Source organism: Lepidochelys kempii, chromosome 6 (genome assembly GCF_965140285.1).
Source record: "Lepidochelys kempii isolate rLepKem1 chromosome 6, rLepKem1.hap1, whole genome shotgun sequence".
NCBI lineage: Eukaryota > Metazoa > Chordata > Testudines > Cheloniidae > Lepidochelys > Lepidochelys kempii.
In genome coordinates this window covers 29,292,673-29,308,798 of record NC_136385.1, presented here as the reverse complement: position 1 = coordinate 29,308,798, position 16,126 = coordinate 29,292,673, and the positions used below count along the sequence as shown (strand labels likewise).

The 16,126-nt window shown below is 50.6% G+C and overlaps 1 protein-coding gene across 1 annotated transcript in view; it reads left to right on the top strand.

The window, feature by feature from the left end:
- The window catches only part of PTPRJ (protein tyrosine phosphatase receptor type J), a 139,121-nt gene that overhangs the window by 102,004 nt on the left and 20,991 nt on the right, over positions 1 to 16,126 (top strand). Inside the window, exons 11-14 of the mRNA XM_073347300.2 lie at positions 145 to 276; positions 3,798 to 4,011; positions 4,160 to 4,284; positions 15,770 to 15,857. Coding sequence (XP_073203401.2) covers positions 145 to 276; positions 3,798 to 4,011; positions 4,160 to 4,284; positions 15,770 to 15,857 — 559 coding nt within the window. The remainder of the gene's footprint in view (positions 1 to 144; positions 277 to 3,797; positions 4,012 to 4,159; positions 4,285 to 15,769; positions 15,858 to 16,126) is intronic.

Below are 16,126 nucleotides of genomic sequence, written 5' to 3'. Positions count from 1 at the left end.
AGAAAATGGTGGGCTTTCTTTGTAACTTTTCCTAGGTAGTTGGAGAAGATAGATATTTCAACATAAGGTATCTTTCTCCTTGATTCACCTTTTCCTTCCCACATGTTGAGATGCTAATTTAATATTAATATTTCTCTGTTACAGACCCACCTGCTCCAGGAGAAGAGCCTAATATTACGTCAGTCACTCACAAGTCCTTTAAAATTGAGGTCAATAGGTTTGAGTCAAAAAATGGACCGCTAACGGCCTATGCAATAGTAATCACAACAGCTAAAGGTAAGATGTTAGCTCCCAGATGTATTATTATTATATCAGACATCATGTGTGTATCCATTGGGGACAAACTTTTTAGATCCTAAACTAAGTGGAAGGGGAAGAATTACTCCTGATATTTGCAGTTGCTGTTCAGAAACATAGAGTGACATTCTGGCTCAACTAAAGTCAATGGCAAAACTCTCATTGACTTCATAGGCCAGGATTTCACTCATAGACTTGACTAGCCTGAATTAGTCTAGTTCATAGGCCTTTCACAATGTTGCCACTATGCTATCTGATCAGCTTCCTTATTGGTTTGCCAATAACATGAACTGCAAAATTGAATAGTGTCTTTTCTTTGTAGAATGATTCTAGGGGCTGGTAATTAACAACTTCTGAAGTTTGGGGTGTTTTTCAAGGCTGTAAAGATTATTACAACAAACATGTCAGAAAGTTGGGGGAGGTGAAGCACTGTTTTCCAATTGTACTAATAATTGCCTATTGTCATTGCGGGGTGGGAGGAATTTTATGGATGAAAGGCAGGATGAACATTGTCAGCATCACATGCTATGGGAAACTGAGGAAGCCATAAGGCTTGCTATGGAGAATTGCTATAAAACACATTACCTGTAAAACATCAAAAATCAAAGAAAAATTTTACTTGGTTAACCACAGTGATAATTCATGAAATCAGCAAGCCTGTTCTTTGTTGGTTAAAATATGTTTAATTCCTGCAAATGAAGGCAGCTGAAATAAGTGGTTCCCCAGGGCAGGATTTTATTGACATATAAATAAACAGATATAATGATACCTCAGCTTGCCTTTTGTTTTAACAATGGGTATGTATCTCCAAGCAGCTTCCTTTTGTAAATCTTCCCTCCATATTTTTTTTAAGTACACTTTCTTGTACAATAGTGATTACATGATCAGTGATACTTGAATAGCTTCTTGTACTCCGGTATCCTCAGTTTGCCTTAATTGACTGCCCCAAAATTACATTGTTAATGTCAGTGTTTTATCAACATACTTGTATTTTTTTCAGATGCCTCTAACCACTAATATTTAAAGCTGAATCACATGCAAAGCACGGTTCTATATTGTGTTTGTTCACTTGGGCAAGAAAATAGATTTGTCTAGTCATGACTGATGGAAATTGAAAAGGGAAATACCAATTTGTCAGCATCAGATGCTTTACTGTGAGGGGAAAAAATGTTAGGAAATGGCTCATCAGCCTTGATAAAGTGTAACTTTAATGCTCCAACTGTATAATGTTCAACTGTCTCTAATCTTAGTACACTAAGTTTAGGGTGGGTTTGTGTTGTTTGGGACTGTAATATAATTCATTTGTAACTGTTTTTCATCATTCTCTTCAGTGCAGAAACAGCATCAGCTGCTCTAATGTAAAGCAAGCAGGGTTTCAGAGAAACTATTCTGCCTTGAGCCCTGATCCTGCACCATTAAAGGCAATGATTTCAGTGAGCCCTAATTTCCTCCTGTAGCATGCACATAACTGGTTTTTTAGCTGTTACAGTTTGCTCACAAAACAACCTTCCCTAGCCTTTCTGCAACCTCTTGTTAGATATTAATTTAATGCTATTTCCTTTAAAAAGGGGGGTTTATTTTTTAAAAGCAATAAGTGGGGATGCACGAGGGCAGCCTTGAGTGCAGGACTAGAAGACCTCACGAGATCCCTTCCAGTCCGATACTTTTATGGTTCACTTCTGTGATATGCACAAATTCCGCTAACAATGGCCAGCTACTTCCTCCTCACATAACACTTTGAACATTTAACTCTGTGTATTTGCTATTAACTCATCTCTGACAGCAAGTGATTTGAAGTGCATTGTTACCTCATAATTTTTTCATGGTTTAGCAACATAATCTGCTTCAAAATCCAGGAATTCTCTCCTTGACAACAACATAGGGCAGGGATGGGGAGAAACAGACTAATGTATTTAGACAACCTTGCTTTATGTTTTGTGATATAAGGTGTTTTTATACCATTACCCACTCCACCTTCACCCGGGAATTTACAACATTAGATTAAAAATTATGTTTAAAACATTATTTTAAGCAATTTGACTTAAAGTGATTGCATGGCTTGATAGCATTACTGATGTCCCAAATTACAAGTCCAGTCAACACAGGAAATATTTCTTCTGAGTCTTCTGGACTAGGAGCTATTGACTCCCAAACAACTCCTATTTGGTCTATGTCGACCAGTTCTTTTAATCTCTCCCAACAGGAAGAGGAGGCCAAAGCAGCCCTTATTTCTCAGGTTCTTGAGGTTTATGCGCTAAATCCTGGCATCCTAAGAGCCTGTCTTCATTATCAAATTGGATCCAATTTGTTAACTCAACTCCTCAAGGTCATGTTCTGACTCAGTATTAAGCACAGCTTTGCAGCTAGTGGAGGCAGGGATGATGTAGTAGCATGGCCTACCAGGTCTGGCTTTGGTCTAGCTGCTGCTTTAGTTTCTCCTTCTCTCAGTCTAGATTACCCACCCTCGGAGTCTGGTTTGGTTCCTGCAGTAGTTGGGGGTCCACGTCACTGCAAAAGGCTAAGTCATTAAAGAAAAAGTCCGCCCCTTCCAGGGTCTCCAGCACCAAAACAAACACAAGAGTCTTCCACCTCAGTCTCAAGCTGGACACAGCCCCTCCTTCCTGAAGATCTGTCTGAATTCTTTCTTCAAAATCCAGACCCACGCCAGCCTGCCATCTTTTCACTCTCACCCCTCATGCTCTCCTGGGCTTCTCTGAGTCTCTCCCTGCTCTCTACCAAGCACTGACTCCCAGGGCTTTCTACCTGGAATCTCCCTTCACACCTTTTCATCCTCGACAAGTTTCTGGTTTAGCTCCACCTCAGAAGGCCTAATTTAGCCACACAACCTGCCTGTTATGTGACTTTGCTCATTTTCTTCACCTGGAGAGGCGGGTAAATGTGTCACATGTGGGAGTGGATCCATATCCGCTGAAAGGGCCATCCTTAAAGTCACTCAGTGACAGGCAAGTTGTGTTAAACATCTTGTCAGCTGGCTGTGATAAACCTGTACGTGTCAACTGATCATGGTTAAACACGACTTGTCCCATCTACACTGACTGCAAAGCTGTGTTAGTTAATGCGGCTCCTCAAAGTCAGGTTCTAACATGATCTGATTTGTCTAGTGAAGACTGTCCGAGCAGGACTTTCAGCAGTGTGCAGTGTAGTTTCAGTACAGAAGACTTTCAGCGCAGGTAGTTTTCTGCAGAGAAATTGTTTGTATATTCAGTCTTCAGCATACTTAAAAAATTTAAACCAAAAGGTTATTAAAACAGTGACATTCTCTGGGGGCAAAATAAATAAATTGTTCTACAGTGAAGAGTATCTGAGATTGTCCATATTGCCCTCAGCCTTTAATTTCAGGCAATATTCCACATTTGCTGGAATAGTCATAACCGTTAGTTATTTTCTTTACCATTATTGCCCTTGAGCCAGTCACTGTATTTTAAAATACAATTTTACAAAAACATTAGTTTATGTCTGTTGTATATTTGTTTTTTCAGAAGGCATTGAACCTCCAAATAGCAGTTTGAGTTATACATACAACGACTTCCAGGAAAAGAAAACAAACACTTATGTAACGTTTGTCATAAACGCTACACAAAAGAGAGCCTTTTCCTCCCGTTCAGATAGTTCGCCATACGTAATGGAAGTAGGAAATACAGCCACATCGTGTGGCTATTACAATGCACCGCTGGAACCACTTGGTTCATACCGGTATTTATCTTGTTGTTTGTTGTAATTTCCTTGTATACAATTGAAATTTAAGTAATAATTGGATCACCAGATCATAAATACTGCTTGTCAGGCTTAGATTGTTAATGTCATCTAATGTGACTATTTCATTTTCCCTTCCTCTCATCAGGGCAAGTGTTGCAGGTTTCACTAAAATTGAATTTAACAGTAGTGATGGTGGACGTATTGTTGAAGAGAGAAGCTATGTATCATTTACACCTTATTCTCAGGCAATTACGTTACCCCAGGATCCAGGTAAAGCTAACATAAAATGTTGCATTGCATGTTTTGCATATATTGGGCCCAACTGTGTTCTCATTTCAATTCTTGGCAAAACACACATTGACTTCAATGAAAGGAGGCTTGGGTCTGTTTATCTGTAATTTTGTAATGTAGTTGGTCTGTAGATTTACCACTGAGCAGTTCTACGAAAACTCTCTTGTATGCATATATTACATAATCCCTTACAGTAACATTAAAAATGACAAAACAAGCCCAAAACATGGTATACTAAAATGAGAGTGGAAAGCTGCTGAGACAAGAAGACTCTGAGAGATAAGTAAAGTAGAGATTGCAATTACTGTGTTTTTGCACTCTCTGTAAATTAGAGATTGACATGTAGAAAAGAAATGGTGGAATCATGCTCCTATAATCCCAGTATTTCTTGTTTAGCTCCATTCTTACTGCTGTTCCTTATCAACACTTGATATTGGCATCACTTAAAGGTGTTTCACAGCTACAGAGAGGAAGGATGGGCCGGTGGGTAGGGTGCTAGCTGGGGACTTCAGAGTCCCAAGTTCAATTCCTTGCTCTGTCACAGACTTCCTGTGTCTCTAGGCCAGATTTTCAGATGTGTTTAAGTGCCTAAAGATCCAGATAGGTACATAGGGGGTGTGATGGATGCCACCTGGAACTGGGATACCACTGAGCCAGCCTGACCCACCAGCCTGGGCTCCCTTTACACTGTATTGCTGTGACAAGCTCTCGAGCACATGCTGTGATCAGCTCTGTATGGGAAAGCTTCAGCTAAGGAAATTCCAAGCTGCTCAGGCACACACCCCCTCTGGAGTGTAAACCCAAAATTATACCATCTTGCACTGCACAGGGAACTGTACAGCATAAGCTCATGAAATTCATTCCCTCCTTCAATGCGGAGAGGAATATACACAACAGCTTTCTGCCCCAAGTTATGATTTCCACATACACTGGTTTTAGACAAGCAAAAACTAGTGTATTAACCTCAAAAGATAGATTTTAAGTGATTTTAAGGGATAGCAATCAGATCAAAGCAGATTACCTAGTAAATAAACAAAACATGCAAACTAAGCTTAATATACTACATAGATTGGATATGACTAGCAAATTCTCATCCTAAATGATGATACCAGCAGGCTGCAAGTTCTTAAGGGGCAAGCTGTTCAGGCTTACAGCTTAGAAACCCCAGGTGTTCCATTCACAGGCTAAAAATCCCTTTAGCCGGGGTCCAGCACTTCTTCCCCCCTCCCCCCAGTTCAGTCTTTGTTCCTCAGGTTTTTCCAGCAGTGTCTTTGGGAGGGGAGTCAGTGAAGAACCACAGTGATGTCACTTCCCTGTCTTAAATAGCCTTTGCATATGGCGGGAACCCTTTGTTTCAAAGCTTGGTTCCCACTCCAGTCAGCGGGAAAACACTGGTATTCAAGATGGAGTCCAACACCAGGTTACATGTCCCTGTAGTGTTACAGCAGCCATGAGTTGGATGCTGTCTGTAGCATCCTGAGGAAGCCCCCTCCCCACAGGTGGGCAATAATCTTTTTCTAAGGTCTATTGTTCTCTCCTAATGGCTCATTAACCTGAATGGGCCCTTTCCAGCCAGCCATGGAGACTGAGAGCCTTTTGTCTAGTGGGTGTTCCCCGTGTGTAAACACAATTTGTAATACAGCTACATAGTCAATATTCCTAACTTCAGATACGAAAATGATACGTGCATACAAATAAGATAATCATATTCAGTAAATTATAACCTTTTCAATGATCTCACTCATGACCTATCCTGCATAAAATACATGATGATTATGTTATATCATATACTAATATCTCTATGAAGAGTATGGGGTGTAGTGTCACAGTGGTATTTTTCAAAATTGCATCAGTGGGATAGATGCCTATCTGTCTTTAGGCGCCTAAATACCTTTGAAAATATGGCCTCTGTGCGAGTCACTAGGGCGTCGCTCCCAGCGGGCGCTCTGTCTACACTGGCGCTTTACAGCGTTGAAACTTGCTGCGCTCGGGGAGGGTTCCCCCCCCCGAGCGAGAAAGCTGCAGCGCTGTAAATTGCCAGTGTAGACAAGCCCTTGGTTTCCAATGTCCATTAGAAAACTACTATAATCTTAGTTGAGCGATGATGCAGAAATTCCAAGTTTTTATTCAATCAGACATTATAGGTCAGCTCATTTCATACGGGTGTCCTTTGCTTGTGAAATTTACTGTAGATAGCAGAAATCTAAATTGTTAATGGTTCATACTTTTCACTTTGATACTTTCTTATATGACACTTGAATATACTTTCATCTAAGCTGAGACCTCTCCTTCCTCTTACTGGGCACAGTTTGTGAAATGAATTGCAGGTTCAGATTTAAATAGATGCATCTCAAACTATCTGATTTGCTCCCTGAGTTGGATAGCTCAAAATGCAACTTCTCAGGCTGTCCCTTGCAATCAAAATCCAGGTACAAAAATGGAGCCACCTTTCTGAAAATTGTGTGTGATTTAATAAAACTTGAGGAAAATGGATGAAACTATGGCAGCTAACACCAGCTGACAATCTGTCCCTTGATTGTTTTACACCATCTATTCACTCTGAATACAGTATCTTCTGTGACAAAGTTCGTGCTCTACCTTGGTGGGTCTTGCGCTTATTGGCGGATTTGCTCGCCTTGGAGCTTCACGGCAGCCCTCAGCTTGGCCGTTTTTCTGAATCCACAGCTCAGGTCGACTCCTCCTGTGTCTGACCAGGAGTTGGGAGGTTTGGGGGGAACCCGGGCCCGCCCTCTATTCCGGGTTCCAGCCCAGGGCCCTGTGGAATGCAGCTGTCTAGAGTGCCTCCTGGAACAGCTGTGCGACAGCTACAACTCCCTGGGCCACTTCCCCATGGCCTCCTACCAACACCTTCTTTATCCTCACCATAGGACCTTCCTCATGGCGTCTGATAATGCTTGTACACCTCAGTCCTCCAACAGTCCGCATTCTCACTCTCAGCTCCTAGTGCCTCTTGCTCCCAGCTCCTCACACGCCCACCACAAACTGAAGTGAGCTCCTTTTTAAAACCCAGGTGCCCTGATTAGCCTGCCTTAATTGATTCTAACAGTTTCTTGATTGGCTGCAGATGTTCAAATCAGCCTGTCTTAATTATCTCCAGAAGGTTCCTGATTGTTCTGGAACCTTCCCTGTTGGGAAACGGAACGTCTTTTGCTTGCTCCTCAGCTATCTGCTTTCTGTTCTTTCCTAAAGCCCCCTGGCCCAGATTTTTCTTACTTTTTGCACCTGCCTTAGTCCCCCCCCGACCGGGCCAGACACTTTTTTGTTTTTTCTTGATTCTTTGTTTTTTTTTTCCCGTCTACGTCCTTCGCCAGCACCCGCCCCCCCCCCCTGCTTTCGGGCGCAGCTATTTGCCTCAGCTGAGCCCCCGGAGGAGGGGGGGGAAGATTGCCGATTTGCTGTCCGGAGGCGGGAGTGGAAACCCCCAGACCCAGCCGTTTTGCCAGCAGCTCGGACTTTACAACATTCTTAACATGCTGGAAGCCTTGGAACACAGCCAACACAGCCGGAGAAGAAGATTTCAGCAGACAGAAGAAATAATTCAAGAGAGCTATAAATCATCGTGAAGGGGGCCGTAAGACTGAGTAATTTTCTGAATTATACTCTCGTGGGGGGGAGTTTGACTGTGATTACTTGCATTTGTGGCGGCACAGAGGGTGTGGTGTGGAGACCCCCACCCCCGATCCATCGGTGCCCCTACCCCCCCATTGTTATTACAACTGTCACGGCCCCCCCGCCGTCTGTCCCTGCTGGCAACCTGCCATCTCCCTTCGGATCCAGCTGTTCGCTTTGAACTTTGCCTTCCGGACCAGACATAACAGCCGACCAACCGAGACTCTTTGGACAAACGTATGTGGGTCTGCACCCCCCCCCCCCCCGGATTGCTTATCCCACAGCTTGCCCCTATTACCGGACCCCGATTTTGTTTTTTCCCCCCCTCCCCCAGTCTAATTCTCTCGGCATTCTTCCCCTCCCCGCCCGCAGCCTAGTGGAAGGAGGGGCTACTCCGTTTCTCCCCTCCTCCTTCCGGTGTCTCCCTGTCTCTCCCTGCTCACAATGGTGGGGAACGAGAGGGGCGAGACTGCTTCAACAAATTTAGTTGTCCCTCCCCCACCACCACCCCTGCCCGACCCCCAAGGTCCCCCCCCTACCACTATTGTTAAGATACTTGCCACCCCCCCTGCTGGGGCACCGGTAGCAGGAGGCACCAGGGTGATTGCTGCTGCTGCTGCACCCACCGCCCACCCAGATTCTAGGAAACCCCCCCCCAGTTCGCCGGAAGGGCCAGGGCGGGTGGAAAGGAAAGGGCCCCGCTAAAACCACTGAGCCCTCTATGGCAGGGGCTGCCCCCACCGCTGTGGCCTCGTCATCAACCGTGGCGCCCCTCCCTGCGTTTCCCTCCACCAGCTCTGCGAATGTTCCTCCCCCGGCCCCCAGGACGTATGCCCGGGCGGCAGCGGGCTCCCCCCTGCCTGCTGCGTCGTCATCTCGCCCCCCCCGCCTCCGCCACCATCACCAGCGGCCGAGGCCCTTTCCCCGCCTTGACCAGGAAGCACGGCGTCCGTTGCCTCCTGGTGCCCGCCTCACCCCACGTGGAGACATACGTGCAGGCGTTGGCGAAGGTGGTAGGACCCACGGCTATTGTGGCGGCCTCCAAGATGTATGGGAAGGTCGTTTTCTTCTTAGCCTCGGAGGATGCCGCCCAGGAGGCGGTAGAGAGGGGCCTGACGGTGGGGGGGGTGTTTGTCCCCCTAGAACCGTTGGAAGACCTGGGCGTTCGCCTCGTCCTTACCTCCGTTCCTCCCTTCTTACCCAATGCTGCCCTGTTACCCGCTCTTTCCACCCTGGGGAAACTTGTCTCTGTCATCAGCCCTCTCCCGTTGGGCTGCAAGGACCCCACCCTCCGTCACATTTTTTCGTTCCGCCGGCAAGTGCAGCTTCTACCACCGGCAGGGGCGCGTGACGAAGAGGCGCTTGAGGGGTCCTTTCTAATCCCCTACCAGGGAGCCCGCTATCAGGTCTTTTATTCTACCGGAGAGGCCCGGTGCTACCTCTGCCGTTCAGCGGGGCATGTCCGCAGAGACTGCCCTTTGGCCCGGGGGGGAGGGGCACCTGAGACCCGGCAGGACATCAGCCCCGTCGCTGACGACGCCCCTGGCTGCCCAGCACCTGAAACCAACCCTCCTCCTACTCGACCCATCGCTGCTCCCGTCCGGGCCCAAGAGATACCTTCCCTACAATGCCTGGGCGAGCGAGGGGTTTCCACCCTTGCTAGTACCAACCCAACAGAGCCCATGGAGGAGGGTGTGGCAAGGATATTATCAGGTATAGGAGAGGGCCCTCCCCAAGGAGAAGCCCCCGCCCCTCATGTTGCCCCACCGCTACCTCCCCAAACCCCTAAACCATCGCCTCCGCCCCCCAACACGACCCCTGCTAACCAGCCCCCAGATGACGCTATGGAGGGCTGGACCCTAGTCCAGGGGAAGCGAGGCAAGCGGAAGGCTCGAGCTCCGCTGCATCCACCCGACGCGGAAGCCCCCCGGAAGACCAGGAAAGGAGGCACTGCTATCGAGCCTCCCGCCACGGCCGCGAGTGAGGTCCATCCGCTGGTGTCGGGAGGGGAAGACGGACTGGCATTGGAGGGCAGAATCCCCCCTCCACGGGAGACCCTCCCCTCCGAGACTTCTGAGGACGCCCCTTCTGCCTGGACGCTACCCGAACCCCCTGCGGACCCCGAGGCGGCCGTTGAGGTGGGCCCTAGAGGAGAGGCCCCCGGGGTGGCAGGAGTTGGCCTCTCCCCCGTGTATGCGGAGATTGAGGCCCTAGATTTGACCCCGGTCACCCAGGGAGGGGATGATCTGCTGCCGGCTGGCCTCGAGCTGGGCAGCCTTACCCCAGCCTCCCTTTCCCCATGCTCCCTCCCCCTAATTGCCTTCCCGGGTGAGCACCCTGCAGAAGGCGGTCCACCACCTGATGCCATGGCAGCTAAGACCACCATGGAGCCAGCACCTAGCATTATTGGGAGCCCCCTCCCTTACCCCTTAACCCTTGACTCTGCTCAGGAGGCACTTTCCTTTAGCTGCTTGCCTCCTGCACCCCAGAGCCTTGCCCCTGCCCCTGCCCCCACCCCTGCCCAAGGTCCCTCCTCCTGTAATGTTAATGCCGCCCCTGGGGTTATTTCCTTTCCGCCTTTTGCAGATTCCCCCCAGGGAGCAGTCTTTGCACTTTCTAGCCGCGACCCATTAGGAGTGGCAATTTTTCCCCTGCCATCCCCCTCCACCCCAAGGCGTGAAATGAATTTAATAATCCCAGCCTGTCAGACGCCCCGTCGGTGGTCCGCACCCTGTCTACCTGCCTTAGCGGACCACGAGGCTGTAATAAGAGGCCCATCAGGGAATACCTCGGGAATTGTAACCCCCCCCCACCCATGAGCTGCGGCATGCGCTACGGAAGTTCCTGGAGCACACCCATGGCACCCGCAATAGGGCACAGCTGGCTCTTCAGCTATGGGGGGACTTTGATCAAATCCTCCAGGCCACAAGGGCCCTTATAAAGGAGGGCAGGGGGCAAGGAAAGCGCGGTGCTGCGGCCTACGAGCGAGCCCGCAGCTTCCGACGCGATCTACTCACCCACGGGATGGGTCATGGGTTGCTGTGCAACCCGCCGGGGGCCCTGAACCCCCCCGCCAATACGAGGCCCCCACCCCCCCAGCCCTCCGCATGACGCCTCTTATTATTGCGACCCTGAATACCAGGGGCTGTAGGATGGCTCTCCGCAGGTCCCAGGTGCTCTCTTACCTTCGGGAAGGGAGGTACTCTGTAGTTTTCCTGCAGGAGACCCATACGGACCCAGCCGCCGAGGACAGGTGGCGGCTGGAGTGGGGGGACGGGGTATACTTTAGCCATTTTGTGACCTGGCAGGCTGGAGTGGCAACCCTGTTCTCCCCCAACCTACGGCCTGAGGTGCTAGGGGTCAATGAGGCCGTGCCGGGCCACGTGCTGCACCTTCGAGTCCGTATGGAGGGGCTTGTGGTTAATCTTGTTAACATCTATGCCCCGCAAATGAGCTCCAGGCGGCCACAATTTTATCAGCAGGTGTCCGACTTTCTCGGCACCCTGGATTCACACGAGTGCCTGGTCCTGGGAGGGGACTTTAACACCACCCTCGAGGAACGGGACCGCTCAGGGGCCGAACCGAGTCCGGCCGCTGCGAATATTCTCCAAGGGATAGTTGATCATTGCTCCCTAGTGGACGTCTGGCGTGACCATCACCCAGCTGACACCTCCACGTTCACCTTTGTCCGGGTGGAGGCCCATCAGTCACACCACTCTCGGTTGGACCGTATTTACTTATCCCGTTTCCATCTTTCACAGGCCCGCTCCTCCGCCATTCGGCCGGCCCCATTCTCCGATCATCATTTAGTCACTGTAACAGTCTCCCTCCGTGCAGAGAGACCGGGGCCGGCCTATTGGCACTTTAATAACAGCCTGTTGGAGGACGAGAGCTTTGTGATGTCCTTCCGGGAGTTTTGGCTGGCCTGGCGAGAGCAGTGGCGTGCCTTTCCCTCGGCGTGGCGATGGTGGGATCTAGGGAAGGTGCGCGCCAAGCTCTTCTGCCGTGACTACACCCGGGGCTCCAGCCGACGGCGAAATGCGGCGATAGAGCAGTTGGAACGGGAGGTCTTAGAGATGGAGAGGCGCCTGGCCGCCGATCCCGAGGACCCGTCCCTCTGCGGAGCGTGCCGGGAGAAGCGGGAGGAGCTCCGGGCCCTTGAGGACCACCGGGCCCGAGGTGCCTTCGTTCGGTCCCGCATCCGCCTCCTTTGGGAGATGGACCGCGGCTCCCACTTCTTCTATGCCCTGGAGAAAATGAGGGGGGCCAAGAAACACGTCACCTGCCTTCTTGCGGAAGACAGCACCCCCCTCACGGATCCGGAGGAGATGTGTGGGAGGGCCCGTGACTTCTACACAAGCCTTTTCTCCCCGGACCCGACCGATCCTGACGCTTGCGAGGTGCTCTGGGAGGAACTCCGCACGGTCAGCGTGGGCGACCGAGACCGACTAGAGCTGCCTCTCACCCTGGCCGAGTTCTCGGAAGCCCTCCGTCGCATGCCCACCAATAAATCTCCGGGCATGGACGGGCTGACCGTGGAGTTTTACCGCGCGTTCTGGGACATTCTCGGCCCAGACCTAGTCACCGTCTGGGCTGAGTCCTTGCAGAGCGGGGTCCTCCCTCTGTCATGCAGGCGAGCGGTGCTCGCTTTGCTGCCGAAGAATGGGGACCTCCGCGATCTACGAAACTGGCGTCCCGTCTCACTCCTTAGCACGGATTACAAAATCGTAGCGAAAGCAATCTCGCTGCGGCTAGGGTCCGTGATGGCGGACGTGGTCCACCCAGACCAGACCTATACTGTCCCGGGTCGCAGCATTTTCGACAACCTCTTTCTAGTCCGAGACCTTTTGGGACTCGGGCGGAGAGATGGTCTATCGTTCGCCCTCCTGTCTCTTGATCAGGAGAAGGCGTTCGATAGAGTAGACCATGGGTACCTCCTGAACACTCTGCAGGCGTTTGGATTTGGACCTCAGTTTGTGAGTTTTCTTCGGGTGCTGTATGCCTCCGCTGAGTGTTTGGTTAGGCTCAACTGGACCCTGACTGAACCGGTCAGCTTCGGGCGAGGAGTGCGGCAGGGGTGCCCCCTCTCGGGCCAGTTGTACGCTCTGGCGATGGAGCCTTTCCTCTGTCTCCTCCGCAGGAGGATGACAGAGTTGGTGCTGCGGGAGCCGGAGCTACGGCTGGTCCTGTCGGCGTATGCCGATGACGTACTCCTCATGGTCCAGGACCCGGGCGACTTGGCGCGAGTGGAGGCATGCCAAGCCATCTATTCGGCAGCCTCCTCTGCCCGAGTCAACTGGGTCAAGAGCTCTGGCTTGGCGGTGGGGGACTGGCGGCAGGTGAGCTCCCTCCCACCCGCACTTCAGACCATCCGGTGGAGTGCGGTCCACTGCCCTATCTCGGCGTTTACCTTTCCGCCACGCATCCTTCCCCGCCGGAGAACTGGCAAAATTTAGAGGGCGGGGTGATAGAGCGGATCCGGAGATGGACGAGGCTACTCCGATGTCTCTCCCTCCGAGGGAGAGCACTGGTGCTTAACCAACTAGTCCTGTCCACGCTCTGGTACCGGCTCAACACCCTGGCCCCGGCCCCGGGTTTCCTGACCCATCTCCGGAGATTGATTCTAGAGTTCTTCTGGTCAGGAATGCACTGGGCCCCTGTTGGAGTTCTTCATTTACCCCTGAAGGAAGGAGGGCAGGGCCTGAAGTGTCTGTACACTCAGGTCCGCGTTTTCCGCCTCCAGGCCCTGCAGAGGCTCTTTTATGGTGCACATAGTTCGGCGTGGAGCATACTGGCGCACGCCTTCCTGCGCCGTTTCTAAGGGCTTCGATATGACCGGCAGCTCTTTTATCTTTCTCCGAGGGGTTTTCCGCGAGACCTCTCCGGACTGCCGGTCTTCTACCAGGACCTCCTCCGGACCTGGAAACTGTTTCTAACAACCAGGTCCGTGGCGGCCACCGTGGGAGCAGATCTCCTCACGGAGCCCCTGCTACACAACCCCCAGCTCCGTGTGCAGGTGGCGGAGTCCCGCTCGGTGCGCCAGAGGTTGGTCCTGGCGGAAGTCACGAGGGTCGGAGACCTCCTGGACTACGACCGGAGAGACTGGCTGGATCCCCTGACGCTCGCTCGGCGCATGGGGCTCTCCAGCCTCCGTACCCCCCGGCGCGTACTTCAGGAGGTGAAGGCCGCCTTGACCCCCGCTGCTCGGGCTTATGTTAGCCGAGCCTTGTGCGAGGGCGCACCCCGCCCATCCCTTACCCCAGGCCCGCCGGACCTTTCCATCGGGCCCCTACCCCGTAGATCCCAACAAACCCCTCACCCTTTCACTGCAAGCCGGCTGCACGAACTGCAGCCGGTTAGCTTTCAAATTGCACCACAGAAATACTTATATACACTTACACTTCACACCCTTCACGCCCACACCCTGGTGTCCCGCCCCGATACAAAGTGGCGGGATCTCCTGCCACCTTTGGAGGGTGAGCAACCTCGGTGGGCCAGCCTGTATTCCACCTTGGTCCCAAGGCCCGTCGGGGACATCAGTTGGCGGCTCCTTCATGGAGCTGTGAGCACGGGCGTGTTTTTGACACGGTTTACCCCCATTCCGGACACTTGTCCTTTCTGTAATGTGAGGGAAACCCTGGCGCACGTGTATTTAGAGTGTGCCAGATTGCAGCCCCTTTTCCGGCTCCTCACAAATATTCTATTACGCTTCTGGCTTCATTTTTCCCCCCACCTTTTTATCTATACACTTCCCATCCGTGGCCCCACAAAGTCGCGGGATCTTCTGGTCAACCTCCTCCTAGCTTTGGCTAAAACAGCCATTTATAAAACCAGAGAGAGGAGGTTGGCCCATGAAACGCCCTGCGATTGTGGGGCCGTTTTCCGATCCTCAGTACATTCACGTGTCCGGGCGGAGTTCCTCTGGGCGGCGTCCACTGACTCCCTTGAAGCCTTCGAGGAGCGGTGGGCGCTGTCTGGGGTTCTCTGCTCGGTGACCCCGTCCGGTTCCCTCCGTCTGACCCTTTGATTGAGGGGAAGAGCGAGAGACGCCAGCCCCAGCCGTTGCCGCTGTGGATACCATCATTCCTGTCATCTAGGAGGGGTCCTATAATACATGGGTGTCTACCCCCCCCAAACCGCCCACCCCGCAGCCGTGCCCATCTTACCGGGCACTCTCAGGAGAGGGAGGATCGGTGACACTGGGCGCGGCACTGGGTAACTCGAGGGGGTGGAAGACCACGAGTGTCGAGGAAGCCCCCCCGCTCTAGGCCACCAGGTAACTCAGGAGGGTGGAAGACCACGAGTGTCGAGGAAGCCCCCCCGCTCTGGGCCCAGGCTAGCCTGAACACTTCTCCCTCCTGAAGGCTGCTGTGTTATACCTTCTGATTGCGTTGTTTTGTTGCATAGTTGTTTTGTTTCCTTTGGTAATTTTGTAAGCGTTACCAATAAACTTTCTTTCTGTTTCAAAAAAAAAACAAAAAACAAACCTTCCCTGTTACCTTACTCAGGGAAAAGGGACCTATTTAGCCTGGGGCTAATATATCTGCCTTCTATTACTCTTCTACAGCCATCTGGCCCAACCCTGTCACACTTCCTAATAGTTAATTATTGTTAACTGAAGTGGGGGTAAAAATCAATGAGTATTATTGCTTATGAGTCTGTAAACAGCACTGGATAACTCATTTTATTTTTGTAAAATCTTTAACCATATCCTTTTCTTGTTTCTTGATATTAGAAATTCACATTAGCGTCCTTTGTAGCCTGTTGATATGTTGGATCATTGTTGATTTGATAGATAATTCATGAAAAGTTTCTGTTTTTATCCTCCCGTAAGGTGTCATCACTGGAGCTGTTGTTGGATGTATTTTGGGTGCTGTGGTTATAGCTGCTGTAGTGGGATTCATTTTCTGGAGACGGAGAAGGTAAATCCATGTTAACTGTTACATTCACTTCTGAAAAGAGCACCACATTATTTCACCATTACAATAAAAATAATAATAAATACCTAGCCCTTCTATAATGCTTTTCATAATGAGGCAGAAGCCAGCGCTATTCCTGTTTCATATACTTTAAAAGCAATGTTTTAAAATAAGCTCTATAGATACAAAATATTTATTTATATCACAATAATTCAAAGTAGATCATTCAAACTCACTTAGATGATTTTGTTGTGGAAACAAAGTCTTCATCA